The sequence below is a fragment of the Arachis hypogaea genome, chromosome 11 (assembly GCF_003086295.3).
Source record: "Arachis hypogaea cultivar Tifrunner chromosome 11, arahy.Tifrunner.gnm2.J5K5, whole genome shotgun sequence".
In the NCBI taxonomy this organism is placed as follows: Eukaryota; Viridiplantae; Streptophyta; class Magnoliopsida; order Fabales; family Fabaceae; genus Arachis; species Arachis hypogaea.
The window spans coordinates 129,933,849-129,952,984 of NC_092046.1; the positions used below are offsets into that span (position 1 = coordinate 129,933,849).

A 19,136-nucleotide genomic window follows, 5' to 3' on the forward strand; every position below is an offset into this window, starting at 1 on the left:
AACCGTAACAATGGACAGTGTTCTCTCCTTAATATATTTATAAATGAAAAACAAAACGCCAAGAAGACAATTTATTTTAAAGCAATATGTTTATGTTTATTTTTTTAACTGTAAAATCCGAATTGTTGGAGAAATAAAACCTGTTATTATCATTAACAAAAAGGTTTTGGGCCAACCAATGATAAGTAAATTTGTCGGCACCTAAGGGAAAGAAAAGCCATAACTTTTGGGCCCTCTAAGCTGGCAGGGTTTGGTGAACTACCAGATTCCATGAGACAGTTTCCATTCAAATTTCGTGACCCAAAAATTGTTTTGACTTAACTATAAAATAAGGTTTGGAAAAATAAAACGCCGTTGCCGGGGATCGAACCCAGGTCGTCCGCGTGACAGGCGGAAATACTCACCACTATACTACAACGACTTTGTTAATGCAATAATCTCATAAACTATATTAATCCTTTAACTTAACATGCAAAAACAATAATAAATAATTATTTATAAAAACTTAATTTTGCTTAATGTGATATGTAGTTGTTACTTGTTAGTAATAAATAGTTGTACTTGATGGTTGAAGTATTTATAAAGAGATGAGAACGTTTTATGTATTGAAGCCGAAGGATTTTAATAGTAATAGTAACATTTATAAAGACAAATAACGTGTTTTGTTTGGTCAGGTTACAAATGCAATGTTAAACAGCTTCTTGACCCAAATCAACGGAACCAAATTGTTACAAGTAGTTAGCACCAGATGAGAATGAGGTTAACGGCAAAGGTGTCTGTTGAATTGAATTCCTGCATCAAACGGAAAATGAAATCATTTAATCCTCTGAACTGTGACATGTTATGTCTACATATATACTCAACAATATAGAACATGCTATGTTTAAGAAAGATATGAATTGATTAAAAGATTTAATCTATCACTAGCCCCTGCAGTTTGGATATATTGATTTGCCACTGATCAAGAATGCCACAAAGATTTTATTTTTCCATTTTCCTCCGAATAAAACGAAATATTGCCGTGTGTCGTGGCGAAGCAAAAGATAATGTAGTTTCCATGAAATAGCGTAACGTACCTCTTAAGTAATCCGGAGAGTGCAGGAAGAATCGTTTTCTTGCTTAACCTGCAAGGACTGCCTTTGATGCTCGACTCGTTGAAGCTGCGACGACAGCTGTAGCAAGTCAATCGTTGCAACATCTTCACATGAAAGGCGATCTCTAGCATTAACAAAGTCTGAACCTTGGAAAATCCGGTCTGCCATTTCTAAGTTGACAATATTGTTATTGTCTGATATAAGTATAGGACTAAGCTGGCTTCCACTTGCAGGATTCAACGTTGATGGAAACCTATCGTACACTCGGCATGAAGAAGTTTGCGAGCTCATTCCTATCTTTTCGGAGACTTGACTTATGCTGCAAGGATGGCTGTGGCTGCTTGGACTAACCATGGGGGGAACAAAGGGAATTCCGGACGACTGGCTTGAAGAGTTCTGGGATTGAGATGACAGAAGAGAGAGAGCACAACACGAGTCCGAAATTCCCGACAATCCTTGAACAGTTGATGATGTATCGAAAAGATTGAAGTCGTCACTTCCTAAGGAGCTGTTCTGAAATAGTGGTCTTGACCCTGGATGTTGGGCCGCAATGACATGCTTATATTGGTTGTTGTTTTCATACAAGATGCTTTCAGTAGTAGTGGGTGTAGCACCACTCTCATGAAGAAAGGGAAATTGTTTTCCATTGTATGAAGGGAAAAGAGATCTTGACTGAGGATGCCAAAAATCGGACCCGTGTTCTGCTTTACCGGGTTTCCAGAAGCTACTCATTCCGTATTTATCTGAATCCGAGGAGATAAAAGATGCCGATGATAGCATGGTTCCCTGGAATCTGCTATCTACAAGAACCACAAGAACTTCATAAAACTTCAAATCAAACAATTTTCAGTAATATCACTTGACAACAGAAGTAGACAAAATTGCTCACATTTCAGAATCTACAACTAAATCAATCTGCTCAATAATCCATGAGTTTATGAATATTAAAACAACTTGAAACTTTAAAAGCTAGTAACACATCTATGTGTGGAAACTCAAATTGCTTCAGTTTATTTTCTTTTACCTCCTTTATAATAGAATTGAGAAAATGGATTGCAAAAAGTATATTATGTGTATGTGTGCACATGCAAGTGTGTGAGTATCATCATTAGTGATACAATCAAACGACGTAAAATCTAGAAATTGTTTTACTAATAATTAGGATCCATTTTGTGATTAAACAGGGAAAAATAAATAGTTTTTAAGATGAAATACCACTCAGGCGTGTGGAGACAGAAAAACATTCCCCTCAGCACCAATATTTTTGTTGAAAAATTCAGATATGGTTCACATCCATCACAAAAACACCACATAATCCTAATTAAAAAGACAAGTTCATGTGCTGTGGATGTACTTCCAAGTTCCAATTGAGAGAATCGGCATTAAAAAATCAGCATCTTCTTTTTGTGGTTTAGAAGCAGGACACCTTTTGACTAAAAAGGACAACAAACATTTCACTCATTTTTAATGAGGCTGTATAAGCTTATTAAAGGAAGCTTTTGAAAAGGCGGACGCCAACAAAGAAAGGGAACCGGATTTTCAAACAAAAGATTCTATATCTTTAAGCGAAAAATAGTGTTAGAGTTCAGAACTCAATCACATGAAGAATCCAACAAAGCTGTATCACTATCTATTTTCCGAATATATACTGTTACCACTACCACATGGATGAGGCAACCTCGCAGCCTTTCCAGAGTGAATACCTGCTTGTGGTTTTCTTCGCCGCTCGTTATGTCCTGCAAGGCGTTTGCGACAGCTGCGCTTACCATCATCGAATTCAGCCAGCAAATGAAACCTGGTTAACAAGCTAAACATTAAACATAGGCATATACAACACAACTAAGCTTCTTATTAATAAGCATAGTCATGAAAGCAAAAGCAGATCAAGCTATTCAAACCCATCAGACATACAAATAAAGAATTAAAGAGCTATATTTCGAAAGATTAAAGCTCGAAAAATTGACCAACCTACTACATTGCTGACAAAACCTTTGCTCAATGCCATTGACTATAACTACGGCAGTCTTGGAATGAACCTCACAAACTTTGTGTCTCTTGTGGTAATCTTTAGAGGAGCTGAGATCCTTGTTACAGCCATAGACTTGGCAGTAAGCAGTCTGCGAGTGCAAACCCAAAGAGCCTCGCGGTCTCTTCGGGGCCGTGGACGACACAGAAGAACACAAAACAGGTGCTCCTTTGGAAAATGATGCAACATTAACATCAGCATGATCAGCAAATCTTCCAAGCTTCAAATCAATGAGGGAATCACGGCCACTACTGGAGTCCACAACAGTAGTAGTAGTTGTAATAGTACTATTACTACTACTTGTGATTCTTCCACCATGTCCACTACCTCCAATTAGATCATTAAACAATGGTTTCCCCAACAATTCAGGGAAACCAAGTTCTTCAAAACATTGATTGTCAAAGCTAGAACATGGGGTTTTCAGTTCCCATCCAAGGAAGGAACTTTTGCTTCTCAAAAGGGTACTAGGAGGAGGAGGAGGTGCAGCAGAAAGTGCATCGTTGGAGACATACCCCTTTTCTTCTTCAGTAACATAATCCCAAGAAGATTCCATTGCATGCGACAGAATCAATCAAGAGTGTAAAAGAGAACAGACACCACACCACAGCAAACAATCCACCTTCAATGGAAACAGAAACAGTGTGCTACTGCTACTACTACAGTGTGTCGTGTAGAGAAAAAGGAAAATGGAAAACTCAGCTTGAATTTCGTTGCTGCAATAATAACCCTTAGAAGCTGAAGAAGCAGCTTTGAGAGAGGAACCACTGAAGAGTCTTGCAAAAAAGTAACAAGTGCCCGCTAAAGAAAGACAGAAAAAGTTCACAAATTTACTCTACCTGAAGCTAAAAAACCTTTCTTTGAGCTCTTTGATTCATTAAAAACAAAAATAAAATCTCTTAGAAATAAAAATAAAACCACAAAGAAGTGAAAAACTAAGTCAAGGAAAGTCAAATAGAGGAACAAGGTAAAGGGTAGCAAGAAGTATGCAAGGTTAAGCAGAAGATAGAGGAGTCTGAAGGAGGCAAAAAACGGAGTGAGTCCATGGAATTATACAGAAAGAGGAAAAAAGCATTTGAGTAAGTGAGGGAAAGGGGAAACAGCTACTTACCTGAATGATGGGAGAGAGAGAGAGAGAGAGAGAGAAAGAAAGAGAAGAGTGTACTTGTTTTGAAAGGGTCCCAAATAGTAAGAGTGGGTGTTTGTGTTGCTATTTTTGGAGAGAGACAACATGAATGGACAGCTCTTCCAAATTCTTTAATTTCTACTTTTGTTTTGGAAATGACTCTTATCATCACACCAACTTATTATTAATCCCAAATTTATTTTCAAAATGATAAGGTTTATGTATATTGATTGTATTCCACATTTCCACTCACTCACTTTAATCATCCAATCTGATGATTATTCAAATTCAAGTGTTGCTCTTAAACAAAACAAAAAAATAATGATAAAATATGGGTTTTTTAATATTTTTAATTTTTTTTATATTAATCTAATATTTAGTTTGATTTGATTTTACACTTAATATTTAAAATAAATTTTAATTTTATTATTAATATTAATATTTTTTAAAGCCGATAATCAATTTTTTTTCAATTTTTTAATTATTCGTATATTATTTTGAGGTGTTTGGATGAAAAAAAAATAGTGAAAGTTGGGGTTAAGTGGTGAAGAAAACCAAGATTACTCTCATGAGTTTGGGTTAAAGTTAGAATTGGAAATCGAATTAAATAGGATGAAGACAACAATTTTTAAATTATAGATAAAAATATGCATCTTAGTTAAATATAAAATTCAATCAAATTAAATGTTAGATATAACTATAAAAATTTCAAAAAGAATAAGAAAAAAAAGTATATTTTATCTAAAATAAAAGCACAGTTATTTATCTATTTATAAGATCTAATGAGATTGCCTTGAAGATTAAAGTGATCAATTTTGGTATAGGAATTGTTATAGTATTTAAAAGTGTTTGTCTAATTTATTATAAAAGATTAAAAATTAATATTGTATTTTAAAAGTATAAAAATAAATAATTATTAAATATTCAAGATTTGCTATAAAAAATAAATTAGGCAAAAATTAAATACCAAATTATAGGTACAGTAGAATTCACTTTATTGTAATTAAGACTCCTACATAGTGTTGGGTCAGAGTATGAACAGTGGCCATACTCGAGTCTAGGGGTGTGCATGAGTCGGGTGAAACCGGGTTTGATGTGACCCAGACCCGACCCGAAATATATACCGGGCCTATTTGTTAGACCCGAACCCGACCCTAGACCCGATGAAACCTATACACTTTCGGGCCACGATTATACCGGGTAAAAATCAGGTGAAAACCGGGCCGTTAACATTATATTACCTTGATACCTTCTTGTAAGTTAGCATGTTAAAATATCCAAATTTCCAACACTCCAATCATTATTTGACATGGTAAAATTCACTTAGAAAAATATAATAAGAACCAACTCTTCTTTAAAATTAAAGCATAACCATAATCAATACTAATATTGCCTAATAACACCAAATATTTAAATCAATACAAATAATACAAAATTATGCATTAGTCTAAAGTCTTATGCATTTTAAACATAAAATATTAACTTATAGTCTTATATATAATGACTAATAACACAAAATATTAAGGTTTACAACACCTAAATTTCACATAATAATAGCCATCATCTATCACTAATAACACAAAATATTAATTATGTATGATGACCGGGCCACCGGGCCGATTTCGGGTGACCCGAGTTATGGTCCGGACCCGACCCGAAATAATGACCGGGTCTATTTTTGAGACCCATACCCAACCCTAGACCCGATGAAATCACACCAAATTAGCCCCTAAAGTGTCCGGGACCGGGCCGGGTCTTCGGACCGGGCCAGGCCATGCACACCCCTACTCGAGTCCAATCTTTTAACTATGAGTTGGATTTGAGTATTAATGGAACTTGGGTTCGTCCAAGTCAAGAACCGACGTGATTTAAGTTTGAAATCGACGTGATTTTGAATTTTTCAACCGTCGTGTTTAATCAAACGTCGCGTCCGTTTGGGATTTTGCATTTACACGTGACGGTAGTTACATTGGTAACGGCGCGTTGCTTTAATGACTGCATTGTTTTACTATTGTGCCCCTGGTCTGTTATAAATACTTTTTCCCTCTTCTTTCTTTGTTTTCTTTCGTCTTCTCTTCAAAGTTTCTTTCTTGCCTTCTCAATCTTTCTTATTCAAAGAATCTTTTTAGTTTCTCGTTCTCAGGTGCTTTGTTGCTTTCCACCCCTGTGACTACTTCTCTTTGTTTCTACAGAGAAAGGTTAGTTTTTCTTTATCCTCTTCTGTCATTTGTGTAGTGCTTTATTTCTGTTCGGTGTGTTAGTGCGTTTGAGGAGAATTTCATGCCTTTACCACTCTTTAGTTTGTGATGCGAGACTTTAGGATTTTTGCATATTTATTGGATATCGTTGCTGCCGCCTGGTGGCTCTTTTTCTTATTTGCTTTTGGAAGGAAATGCCTTGCCTTTGAGAGCTCTGTTTTTGATGATTTTTATTTTTCTTTGTAGGTTTTATCGCTTTTATACCTACTTCCTTCTTTGTCAGAAAAATGTCTTCCCGTATCCCTGAGACCCTTTTGAAATGGGTAGATGATTATGTGCTTATTGAGAAGCCTTTAGTCGATATCGATTTCATTACCGAGCTTCGCATCCATCATAGGATTTGTAGTTTGGAGGCTGATGAGCCTAAGTATGAGTTAGTGGCCCCGGATCCTGAGGACCGGATTTGTTGTGGGAGGGTTGCTGATTCTGACCCTCACTTTTTCTTTATGTACGACTGTCTTTTTACCCGTTTAGGGGTTTACTTTCCTTTTTCTGAGTTTGAAATGGACGTTTTGTCCCATTGCCGAGTTGCTCCTACCCAACTTCACCCCAACTCTTGGGTTTTATGAGAATCTACTAACTTGTCAGCCAAGAGCTCGATTTTCCGATCTCTTTGAAAATCTTTTTATTCCTCTTCCATTTGACCAAACCTTTTAGTGCTTCCAATAAACAAAACAAACAACAATGGGTATCTTTCCGGGCCATTCAAGGTCGGAAAGTTTTTTCCATCTTTGACGAATCCTTCCACGACTTTAAAAACTTTTTTTTCAAGGTCCAAGCTGTAGAGGGACACCATCCTTTTTTCTTAATTGAGAATAGCCAGCCCCGATTTCCTCTGTACTGGTCAGAGGCCTCCCCCGTCGAAAAGTATAGCCTAGACGATTTAGACGAGGTAGAGGAAGCCATTGTTGGGTTTTTCCGAGAGGCCTGGGGGAGAGCTCCCAACCTGGATACTAAGAAATTTCTCCTTAGCTCTTCGAGCTTCATCAAAACCGAGCTAGGTAGCTTTTGTTTCTTTTGAAGAATTCCGACTTGTGATACGTTCCTTTCCGATTTGTAAGCTGATTGCCTTTTGTTTTCTTATTTTTAGAAATGGTGAAGAGTGGATCCAGCGCTGCTTATCAAAAGGTCCAGGAGGCCAAGAGGAAGGCTCGTGCCCGAGCAGATGCTGCGAAGGTTAGAGCTACTGGCGTTCCTCCTCCTCTTCATGACTCAGAGACCTCCTCTCACCCAATTTTGGTAACCTCTGCCTATGCTTCTCCTCTTCCTCCTCCTGCCCCTATCCCCCCAGTCCGACCTCTTTTCGAACCCGAGAAAAAGAAGCGTAAGACCTCGGAGTCCAGTTCTATTGCTGGAGAGGCCGGCTTCGATGGTCTGAAGTTCGTTCGGAAGCACATCTTTTCTCATAGCCAAATTGCTATGGATGATGCTTCCCTTCGAAACCATCTTCAAATTTTGATTCGGGGTGGAGTTCGGACTGCTGGGGTTTGCACTGCCCTTCTCGATATTTTGGACAAAATTCTCTTGAGCTCCTTTCAGAAAATTGTGGAGGACCTTCAGGGGAGGATTGTTCTATATCAAGAGGAGGAGAAGAGGCTGCAGGGGAAGAATACCTGGTTAAAGGTGGAGCTGGCCCAGCTTCAGGAGAGGGAGAAGAAGCTGATGGATCAGTGGGCCATGGGTGAGGGTTTAAAGGAGAAGGCGGAGCAAAATTACGTCAGGGTCTTTTCTGAAAATATTGATCTTCAAAGGCAGCTGGAGTCAAATTGGGAGGCCTATCAGGAGCTGGAGGATTTAATCGTTGAGAGCTTGGAAGAGGCTTTCAGGGTGTTTAAGGAACAAGTCAGAGTTATTGCTCCCGACTTGGACCTTTCACCCATCCATCCTGATAAGGTGGTGATTGATGGGGCGATTGTCTCTCCTCCTCGTCCTGAGACCGATTCCGAGCTGAAGACTCATGGGCAACGGATTGTTGAGTCTCCTCCTCGTGAGGGGCAACAGGAGGGATTCCTGCCGAGTTCTTCTGAGACTCCGACTTCTGCCGCCAAAGAGGTTGCTCCCACTCCTCTTACTCCTGCAGTAGACCCGAGCTCCCCTCCTTTTGATGACTCCGATCTTCCTTCCTAGTATTTTCAGCTATTAGGGCCCGGATCGTGGGTCCTCTTTGAATAATTTATTATTTTTTATATGTTTGTTATTGAGGTGGTTCCCTGACACTTTGACCTGTTTATGGTCGTTAACAAAAAGTTGCTTGTTTGGTTGTCCCCTTGTTTGGATAAGGGCCTTTTTTAACAAAGTATTTTTATTATGCATGCTTGCGGATGTTCTGGTGCTTTTATCTTCCTAAGGTTTTTACGAAAGACCCCTTTGATTTTTGTGAGAACATCTTTTCATCGCGTGGGTTGTTTTGTCTAAGTTTAGACAGTTTTATTCATTGTCAAAACTCTTAAAAACTTGAGAAAGCCTTTGCTTCTATCCTGGAGAGGTCTTCATATCTCTTTCCATTATTTCAAACTTACGTATTCAAATTTTGCTTATCGAATTGTTTTCATAACTTAGGTTATTTTTGCAATGCATTTTATTTTCTCTCGGGTTATTCGACTTGTGATTCGTTAGTGATATCGTTCCCGAGTTATCATGATCGTCTTTTTATAACCTCTTTACACCGACTTGTACCTCGTTATTTTATCCTGTCGACCACTTATGTCGGTCATGGGATTTTTACACTTTTTTTAGCTTAAATCGGTGCGTTTCGTAGAATAATGATGACAATAATGGAATTATAAAGAGATAGAGTAAAATCGTTTATTAATTGATGGAGGTAACTTTTATAAAAGTTAATCTTAGCTACTATGGGATTTTAAGACTATTAACCGTTAGTCCCCACCTTGATGCCTCGTTAAAACCCCCTTCAAGAAAACCCTTTTTGGGAAAAAACCATGAAGTCGGAAAAAAGAGTACATCAGGGAGTGGAGTTCGCTTTTAGCTATAATACCTCCTCATGTTGCAAGCATGCCATGATCTTGGGAGCTTGGCTCCGCTCAAGTCGGATACCTTGTAATACCCCTTTTCGAGGACTTCACTTATCTTATATGGCCCTTTCCAATTAGCAGCAAGTTTTTCCTCACCTGACTTGTTAGCGCCGATATCATTCCTGATCAGGACCAAGTCGTCTGAAGTGAAGCTTCTTCGAATGAATTTTTTGTTGTATCTGTTTGTCATCCTTTGCTTCAGCACTGCTTCCCTTATCTAGGCTTGTTCTCAGACTTCAGGGAGTAGTTCAAGTTCTTTTTTGTGTGCTTGAATCTTGCCGACCTCGTCATAGAACCTTACCATTGGACTTTGCTCGTTGACTTCTACTGGTATCATGGCTTCTATGTCATAAGCAAGTCGGAAGGGTGTCTCTCTAATAGCTGATTGAGGTGTGGTTTGATAGGCCCACAACACTTGGGGGAGCTCCTCGGCCCAAGCTTCCTTTGCCTCTTGGAGCCTTTTCTTCAATCCAGCCAATATGACTTTATTGGCAGCTTCTGCTTGCCTATTTGCTTGTGGGTGCTCAACCGAGATAAACTAATGCTTGATTTTCATATTGGCTACTAGTTTTCTGAATGTAGAGTCGGTGAACTGGGTACCATTATCCGTGGTGATGGAGTGGGGAATTCCATACCTAGTAATGATATTCTTGTAGAGGAATTTCCGACTTCTATGAGCTGTAATGGTGGCCAAGGGTTTTGCTTCAATCCATTTTGTGAAGTAGTCTATTCCTACTATGAGGTATTTTACTTGTCCAGGCGCTTGAGGAAAAGGTCCGAGTAGATCTAATCCCCATTTTGCAAAAGGCCATGGAGAAGTTATGCTGATGACTTCCTCAGGGGGAGCGACATGGAAGTTAGCATGCATTTGGCATGGCTGACACTTCTTCACGAACTCGGTAGCATCCTTCTGCAAGGTCGGCCAATAGAATCTGGCTCGGATGACTTTCCTGGCTAAAGACCTTGCTCCGAGATGGTTCCCGCAGATACCATTGTGCACTTCCTCCAAAAATTCTATTGTTTTTGAGGTTGGGACGTACTTTAATAATGGTGTGGATATTCCTCTTCTATAGAGGATATTTTTTACCAAGGTGTAGCCTTGTGCTTCTCTCTGAATTTTCTTGGCCTCTTTTTCCTCTTTGGGCAGGATGTCGAATTTTATGTATTCGATTAAAGGGGTCATCCACCTGAGGTCCAACCCGGATACTTCCAGGATGTCTTGTTTGGCCTCTCTTTTTGTGACAGAGGGTTCTTGGAGAGTTTCCTGGATCAGGCTTCTATTATTCCCTCCTAGCTTGGTACTTGCTAACTTGGAGAGGGCGTCTGCTCTGCTGTTGAGATCCTGAGTTATGTGTCTGACCTCGGTCTCTGAGAATCGCCTAAGGTTCTCCAAAGTTTTGTCTAAGTACCTTTTCATATTTGGGTTTTTAGCCTAGTACTCTCCATTGATTTGGGAAGTCACCACTTGAGAGTCACTAAAGATCACTATTTTGGTCACACGGACTTCCTCTGCTAGCTTCAACCCGGCAATCAAGGCTTCATATTCTGCCTGGTTGTTGGAGGCTGGAAATTCAAATTTCAAGGAAACTTCTATTTGGGTCCCCTCTTGGTTGACTAGTATTATGCCTGCGTCGCTTCCGATTTAATTGGAAGAGCCGTCCACATACAACTCCCACGCTGTGGAGGCTTCTTCTTGATCTCCTATGTACTCTGCCATGAAGTCAGTCAGGCACTAGGCTTTAATTACCGTCCAAGTTTCATACCTTAGGTCAAACTCGGATAGTTCTATAGCCCATTGAACCATTTTGCCCGTAATATCTGTTTTTTTTAAGAATTTGCTTCATGGGCTGGTTTGTACAAATTTTTATTGTGTGAACTTGAAAATAAGGCCGTATCCTTTGAGACGCCACTATTAAGGCATATGCAAACTTCTCGAGCTTCTGATACCTTAATTCGGGGCCTTGTAGATCTTTGCTGGTGAAATATACAGGATGCTGCCTAACCTCATCTTCCTGTATCAGTGCTGATACCACAAACTTCTCGGCTACAAATAAATACAGGACGAGCTCTTCCCCGATTTTGGGTCAGGTCAGAATGGGAGGTTGGCTTAAAAACCTTTTGAACTCCTGAAAAGCTTCTTCGCATTCAGGAGTCCATTCGAACTGGCATCCTTTTCTTAGTAGAGAAAAGAGTGGTAGGGATCTCAGTGCTGATCCTGCTAAAAACCTGGAGAGAGCTGCAAGTCGGCCGTTTAATTGCTGAACCTCCCTTAAGCAGGTCGTGCTTTTCATTTCCAGGACTGCCTTACACTTATCGGGGTTAGCTTCAATCCCCCTTTGTGTTAGTATAAACCCTAGAAATTTTCTAGCCTCCACTGCAAATGTGCACTTTGCGGAATTCAATCTCATCCCGTGCGTCCTTATGGTGCTGAAGACTTGCGAGAGGTCGGTCAAGAGGTCTACCTCATCCTTGTTTTTTATTAACATGTCGTCTACATATACTTCCATTAGACTCCCAAGGTGAGGTGTAAACAACTTGTTCATCAGCTTTTGGTATGTGGCTCATGCGTTCTTTAACCCAAAGGGCATTGACCACATAGCAATAATTTGCTTTAGGCATGATGAAAGACATTTTTTCTTGATCTGACTTGTACATCAAGATTTGATTATATCACGAGTACGCATCCATGAACGACAAGTATTGATATCCCGAGCTGGAATCTACTAGGGTATTGTTCATACCCTGGGTCAAGATGTCCGACCTGGGATGTTTAGCGACAAGCCAACCGACATCTTCAGGTCAGACTATCCGACCTCTTCTCAAAGAGCTCGGTCAATGTCCGACCTCTTCGGAAAGAGCTCGGCCAAATTGCCGTAAGAGGCCCAAGCAGGCCCAAACGAAGGGACACAGCCCAATCTAAAGGCAGTCAAAGCCTAGAAAGATAAAGGCGGTTCTCCAGAAGATAAGATGACCTCACTCAAAGATAAGATAAGATAAGATAAGATAAGATAACTAACTTATCTTATCTAAGAAGGTCACTCTACACCATTATAAATACACTGGAGCACCCATGTATAACTCATACTCTGATTCTACTAAAAACCTGCTTAATACCCTTGCTAACTTAAGCATCGGAGTCCCTTGCAGGTACCCCCACCCTCCGGTGACGAAGGATCAGCAGTGCAGCCAGTCCAATAAGTCGGACACGACAGCTCCAGCCGCCACTCACCAGCCGGACACGTCAGCACCGACCAGTACAGAAGATCTCATCCGAGATCGACCTCCAGTTTCAGGTAACCCTCGGAACATTGGCGGCGTTGCCGGGGAACCTGAAAGTCATCCCATCACCATGGCGGATGACCATGACAATGATCACAACTCTGGTTTGGTGGACAGAACGCCAAACAAAGACACGGACGCCACCTCCAAAGACACACCTCAAAACGGGGGAGATAAGCAACCCCCAAACACAGAAATTTTGGAAGCTATCCGTAAGCAACAGAATCGCCTTAAACAGCTGGAACAAGAAGCTGAGAGAAACCTCCGGAGAGAAACTAGGCGACGCGAGAGCTAGAGGACAAGCTCCTAAAAATCGAGGCTGATCTCAAAGCCAAAACCATTCAACCCAGTCATGATGACGACTCCCACAAGGACAAAGATCCCTTCACCAAGGAGATCATGAAAGCTAAAGTCCCAAAGGACTTCAAAGCTCCCGACATGACTCTGTACGATGGCACATCGGATCCAAGACATCATCTTAGCAATTTCAGAAGCAGGATCTATCTCACGGAGGCCTCAGATGCAATCCATTATTCTCCATCCAGAAGGACAAAGCCAAGCACGCCCCAAGTCTATTAGGAATCAAGCAAGGAGATCGGAAAAGTCTCCGCAGCTACATGGAAAGATTCAACAAAGCATGCCTTGACATACAAAGTCTTCCAACAGAAGCGGCCAGCATGGGACTCATCAATGGCCTCAGAGAAGGACCTTTCAACCACTTAATATCCAAGAAGTACCCAACATCTCTAAACAAGGTCTAACAAAGGGTGGAAAAATATATCAATATGGAGGAGAACTCCCGATTGGGAGATAGCTCAAAAACTGGATTCTCCTAACCCACCACGGGACAAGGATAAAGAGTTCAAGAAAAAAGAAGATCAACCCGGTGAGAAGCCTATAAAATACCACAATTACACCCCTCTTCGGGTATCTCTTGTGGATGTTTACTAAGAAATATGCAACACTGAGAAGATCCCACCACCTCGCCTAATCAAAAACAAAAGAGGTCGGACGAGTTGAAGGTCCACCTCACAACGAAGAGGTCAGACGAGTGGAACATCCACCTCACACCAAAGAGGTCAGACGAGTGGAACATCCACCTCACACCGAAGAGGTCGGGCGAGTGGAACATCCACCTCACACCGAAGAGGTCAGACGAGTTGAACGTCCACCTCACACCCCTGAGAGACATGTTCATATGATAAATGGAGGATTCATAGGAGGAGACATCTCTAAATCATCTTGCAAAAGACACCTCAATGAGGTATATTAAGGAAGGGAGAGAGGTTTGAAAAGGACAACGGAGTGCGAACAAGCCTTTCGAGATTTCAAAAATTCTTGGGAAAACCACCCATTCTTACCCGACCAAGGGAAAGTGAAGAACTCATATCATACCTCGCAGTGGGAAGTCGAGCAATAGCCTTAGAACTAGTCAAAGAAGACAAAAAGGGGGCAACAACCCGTCTACAGTAAAGCTTTACAAGGGGCCGAACTAAACTATCAAAAGATAGAAAAAGTTTGCCTACGCCCTCATACTCACCTCTCAACCAGTCCATAAAAGGCATCCTACAGAAAACAAACTTAGCAGGAAGAATCGGGACCCTGGACAAAACCAGAGAACAGCTCGGACATTTCGGTGGATATGAGGTCCGACACATACCTCGGGAGCAGAATGCCCGAGCTGATGCGCTTTCAAAACTAGCCAGTACCAACAACTCGGGCAAATAAGGAAACAACTCGGACAATAACAGCAAAACATCAGGTGTCAGATATAGCAGTAAAAGGAAAACCCCAAGACTCACACAAAAGTCCAGGGGCACCCTTTGGAGGCAACAACAGAGCAAAAACCCAAATACAAAGTCAAAGCTTTACATAAAAAAGCATGCCAACTTCCACATTGCCCCACCAGAGGAGCTCATCAGTGTAACATCACCTTGGCCGTTCGCAAAGAGGGGACTTGACCTCCTCGAACTATTTTCCAAAGGATCGGGACAAGTCAAGTTCTTCATTGTAGGGGTGGATTACTTCACAAAATGGATTGAGGCAGAGCCCCTAGCTAATACCACTACTCAAAAAAGTCAAAAATTCTTGTACAGAAACATTGTTACAAGGTTTGGGGTTCCTTACTCTATCACCACAGACGATGGCACTCAATTCACGGACACAGGTTTCAAGAAGTTGGTGGCTGACTTGAAAATAAAGCACCAATTCACATCCGTAGAACACCCACAAGCCAGTGGACAAGCAGAAGCTACCAACAAAGTCATACTAGCTGGGTTAAAACGACACAAAGAGAGCTTGGGCTGAAGAGCTCCCACAAGTCCTATGGGCATAACGGACAACTCCACACTTCACCACGGGGGAATCATCCTTCCGATTGATTTACGGAATGGAGGCAATGATCCCAGTAGAGATCGAAAAAGGATCCCCCAGAATGATCCTCTACAATGAAGAGGTTAACTCCCAAATCCAAAGGAAAGAACTCAACCTACTTCCAGAAGTCTGAGAGAGAGCTCGGATCAAGGAAGAGGCGTTAAAACGTCGAATGGCCTCAAGATACAATCAGAAGGTAGTACAGCGAAGCTTTGCCAACAACGACCTCATCCTAATCCGAAATGATATCGGAATAACTCGACCTGGAGAAGGAAAGCTGGCAGCAAACTGGAAAGGACCCTACCGAATCATAGAAGTACTGGAAAGGGCTACTACAGACTATCCGAACTCGAAGGGCAAGAGTTATCAAGGTCATGGCATGCCTGCAATCTAAAAAGGGCGCCAGGCCGAGATCTAAAAAGATTGCCTGACCTAGAAGGGTAAGCACTAACATGTACACACTCTTATCCTAATTTTATTGTTTAAAAGATTGCAGATTCCCTAAAAAGTTTCCTACCAAGACGCCCGATTACGGCAGGTCGGCAAGGTGAAAACCAAATTCACCGCCCGATCACGACAAAGTCGGCAAGGTGAAAACCAACTTCACCACCCGACCACGATGAAAACCGAATTCATCGTTTGATTTCGACAAAGGTCGACAAAGTGAAAACCAAATTCACTGCTCTACCAAGACGCATTAATCTGAGCGCAAAATTTTACTGCCTGATCACGACAAGGTCGGCGGGGTGAAAACCAAATTCACCGCCCGATCACGATAAAAGTCGGCAAAGATGAAAGCAGAATTCATCGCCCGATTTTGACAAGGTCGGCAAAAAAGTGAAAGCAAAATTCATCGTCCGATTATAAAGTTACAAATCGCCAGAAAGTGAAAATCAAATTCACTGCACGATCACGATAAAGACCAACAGAGATGAAAAGCAAATTCATCTAAAGGTCGACCAAACGAGGATTGAACCCAATTTCTACAAATCGGCAAAGATGAAAACAGAATAATGCAAGAAGTTATCGAAAGTGATTCGGAGAAAGGACCTGACGAGGTCTTGATAAGATGGATTGCTAAATAATAACTTAAAGACTGGCCGACGTTAAGAAGTCGGACCAGTCAACCAAAGTTATAAGTAAACCCTGGAAAGAGGTCTGGCCAACCCTATAAAAGAGGATTACTATAACTTAGAAGGGCACGACACGACGAAGTCGGCCCAAAACCAAAAAGTTGTAAAAGTAATCCCTAAAAGAGACCTGAGTAAGGTCCAAGAAAGAGGATTACAAAAATAACTTAGAAGGGCCCGACATGACGAAGTCGGCCCAAAACATAAAGTTATAAGTATTCCCTGAAAGAGACCTGAACAAGGTCCAAGAAAGAGGATTACAAAAATAACTTAGAAGGGCCCGACATGACGAAGTCGGCCCACATAAAGAAGGACCCGACATGACGAAGTCGGTCCACAAAAAAATGATAAAAGTAATACCTGGCAGAGACCTCATAAAAGGTCCAAACAAAACAGGATTACTAGAAATAACTTCAGAAGCCTCAAAGGAATCAAAGCCACAAGTACAAAAGCAATCCAAAGAGGTCGAGCAACAAGGCTCCAGCACTACCAAAACCTAAAAAAGGTACCAAGATAAGACCGACATGATATTAAAAACATAAAAGTTATAAGAGTAATCCCTGAAAGAGACCTGACAAAGGTCTAACAAAGAGGATTGCTAGAAATAACTTAGAAAGGCCGACATGAAGAAGTCAGCCTGAGCCAATTAAAGCTATATATTGGACGACAAGAAGAAGTCAGAACAACGAAAGCTACAGCTTGGACCGATGAGAAGAAGTCGGACCAACAAAAGCTACAGCTTGGACCGACAAGAGAAGTCGGACCAATGAAAGCAAAAGAAGGATCGACAAGAGAAGTCGAACCAACGAAAACGTGCGCTAAAAGGGACATAGCTCTGCCCAAAAAGCCACGGCTCCATGACAAGGCTATCGAAATTGTTCAGACTAACTAAAAAGGTTCTACCAAGAACACTAAAAAGTTGTCGGACAAGTTAGCCCTAAAGGTCATCCCGCCTAAGCAGAAAGTGGACAAAACAAAAAGAGGTCGGACAGCAAAATGCCAACACTCTATAAACATCTCACAAAGGCCAAGGAAAGGTCAAAAGACCAAAGCCAGAGGTGCTTCGCTGAAAGGTACAAAGTTTTTTAAAAAAGACACTACTTAAAAAGCAAAAAGCACGGCCTCAAAGACGGAGCTAAAAAGTCGTCCAAACAAACTATAAAAAAGGTTTCCCATCGGAATACTACCTAAAAAGTTGTTGGATTATGACTAAAAAGTCCGAGCAGTGAAGCCAAACAAGTCGGAAGAAAGCTGAAAAGACCTCTCAACAAAAAGGGCAATACCAGACCCGCACAAAGAGAAACTACTCAAGATCGACCAAAATGCTTGAGCACGACTTCCCCAAAGAGATCAAAGCTCTGAAAGCACGATCTCACAGAAAGATCTGAACTCAAGCAGGGGCAAAGTCGTACAGGTCGACGTCAACTAAGAAGAGGCACAAGAACGATCTCAAAAAAGAACAAGCCAAAAGGTTGGAAAACAGCTAAAGGCTCAAATGTGCTTAGCTAAAAGGATACAACTCCGCTCAAAAAAGGCACAATCTCAAACAGGGCTACGAACGTCATCCGAGACTAAAAAAGTTCTATACAAAGAAACACTAAAAAGTCATCGGACAAGTCACTAAGAGCCCGGATATCAAGCCGCAAGGATAACTTCGCCAAAGCAGAGGGTTGTCAACACAAACTTAAAGCAAGGCGTGATCCAGAAGACAAGGACTATCACTCAAAAGAGGACGGAATTTGAAGTACTGTTCATACCCTAGGTCGAAGCTATCCGACCTGGGATGATTGGCGACAAAGCGACCGACCTCTTCAGAATCGGCTACCCGACCTCTTCTCAAAGAGGTCGGCCAAATCAACAGGAGAGCCCAATAAAGGGCCCAAATAGAGGAACACGACCCAAATCAAAAGGCGGCTCAAGCCTACAGAGAGAAGGGCGGTTCCGTTGAAGATAAGCTGACCTCACCAAAGATAAAATAAGATAAGATAAGATAACTAACTTATCTTATCTAAGAAGGTCACTTCTCACTACTATAAATATACTGGAGCACCCAGGTATAACTCATACTCTGATTCTACTAAAAACCTGCTTAATACCCGTGCTAACTTAAGCATCGGAGTCTCTTGCAGGTATCCCCCACCCTTCGGTGGCCAAGGATCAACAGTGCAGCAAGTCCAACAAGTCGGACACAACAGCTCCGGCCGCCACCAGCCAGCCTGACACGCCATCTCTGACCAGTACAGAAGATCTCATTCGAGATCGACCTCCAGTTTCAGGTAACCCTCGGAACATTGGTGCCGTTGCCGGAGAACCTGGAAGTCATCCCAATACCATGGTGGACGGCTGATGAATGGATTTTTGATGGTATAGAATTTTCACAAATGAATTCTCGTTGCAAGTATAGTTTCTAAACCAATCACTAATCCTTTCATACAAAAAGTTGTTTGTCACTAGTACAAACCCCTAAAATTTATAAACCGAAGTATTGGACCTCGAGTCGTTCTCCCTAGGAATTACAATGAAGTGTCTTGTTATTGGTTGTGAGTTATTTTGGGGTTTTGATAAGAGGTATGAAAGATAAATGGCAAGAAAGTAAACTAATGGCTAAAAAGGTCTTGACAAGGGTTGGTGGTCAAGGATCTCTATCCTAATCACTAATCACAATATGAGAATTGGCAAGGATTAATCTCATTAAATCATCCTCTAACTAGTAGTAAAGGAAAGTCAAATGAGCTATATCAATCCTAGTCCATAAGTCCTAACTCTCCACTAATTCAATTAGTGAGAACTAGAGTAAATGGCTTCCAATCATCAATTACTT

At 41.1% G+C, this 19,136-nt stretch overlaps 1 protein-coding gene and 1 non-coding gene across 4 annotated transcripts; both read right to left on the reverse strand.

The window, feature by feature from the left end:
* Positions 1-349: 349 nt before the first annotated feature.
* Positions 350-421, reverse strand: TRNAD-GUC (transfer RNA aspartic acid (anticodon GUC)). The gene has a single exon. It is a non-coding gene; the product is annotated as a tRNA-Asp (tRNA).
* A 198-nt stretch (positions 422-619) lies between these two features.
* On the reverse strand, positions 620-4,304 carry LOC112722612 (uncharacterized). Of its 3 annotated transcripts, none has more exons than XM_025773705.3 (4): positions 3,063-4,304; positions 2,798-2,889; positions 1,077-1,894; positions 620-792 (listed from the first exon to the last, which is right to left on the reverse strand). In XM_025773705.3, the coding sequence occupies exons 1-3, from the start codon at positions 3,671-3,673 to the stop codon at positions 1,080-1,082; spliced, it is 1,518 nt and encodes a 505-aa protein (XP_025629490.1). In that variant the 5' UTR covers positions 3,674-4,304; the 3' UTR covers positions 620-792; positions 1,077-1,079. The 3 variants fall into 3 exon arrangements, with proteins under 3 accessions (XP_025629490.1, XP_025629489.1, XP_072063386.1); XM_025773704.3 differs by having other exon boundaries at positions 2,756-2,889; positions 3,063-4,300; XM_072207285.1 differs by having other exon boundaries at positions 2,750-2,889; positions 3,063-4,293.
* Between the last annotated feature and the right edge of the window lie 14,832 nt (positions 4,305-19,136).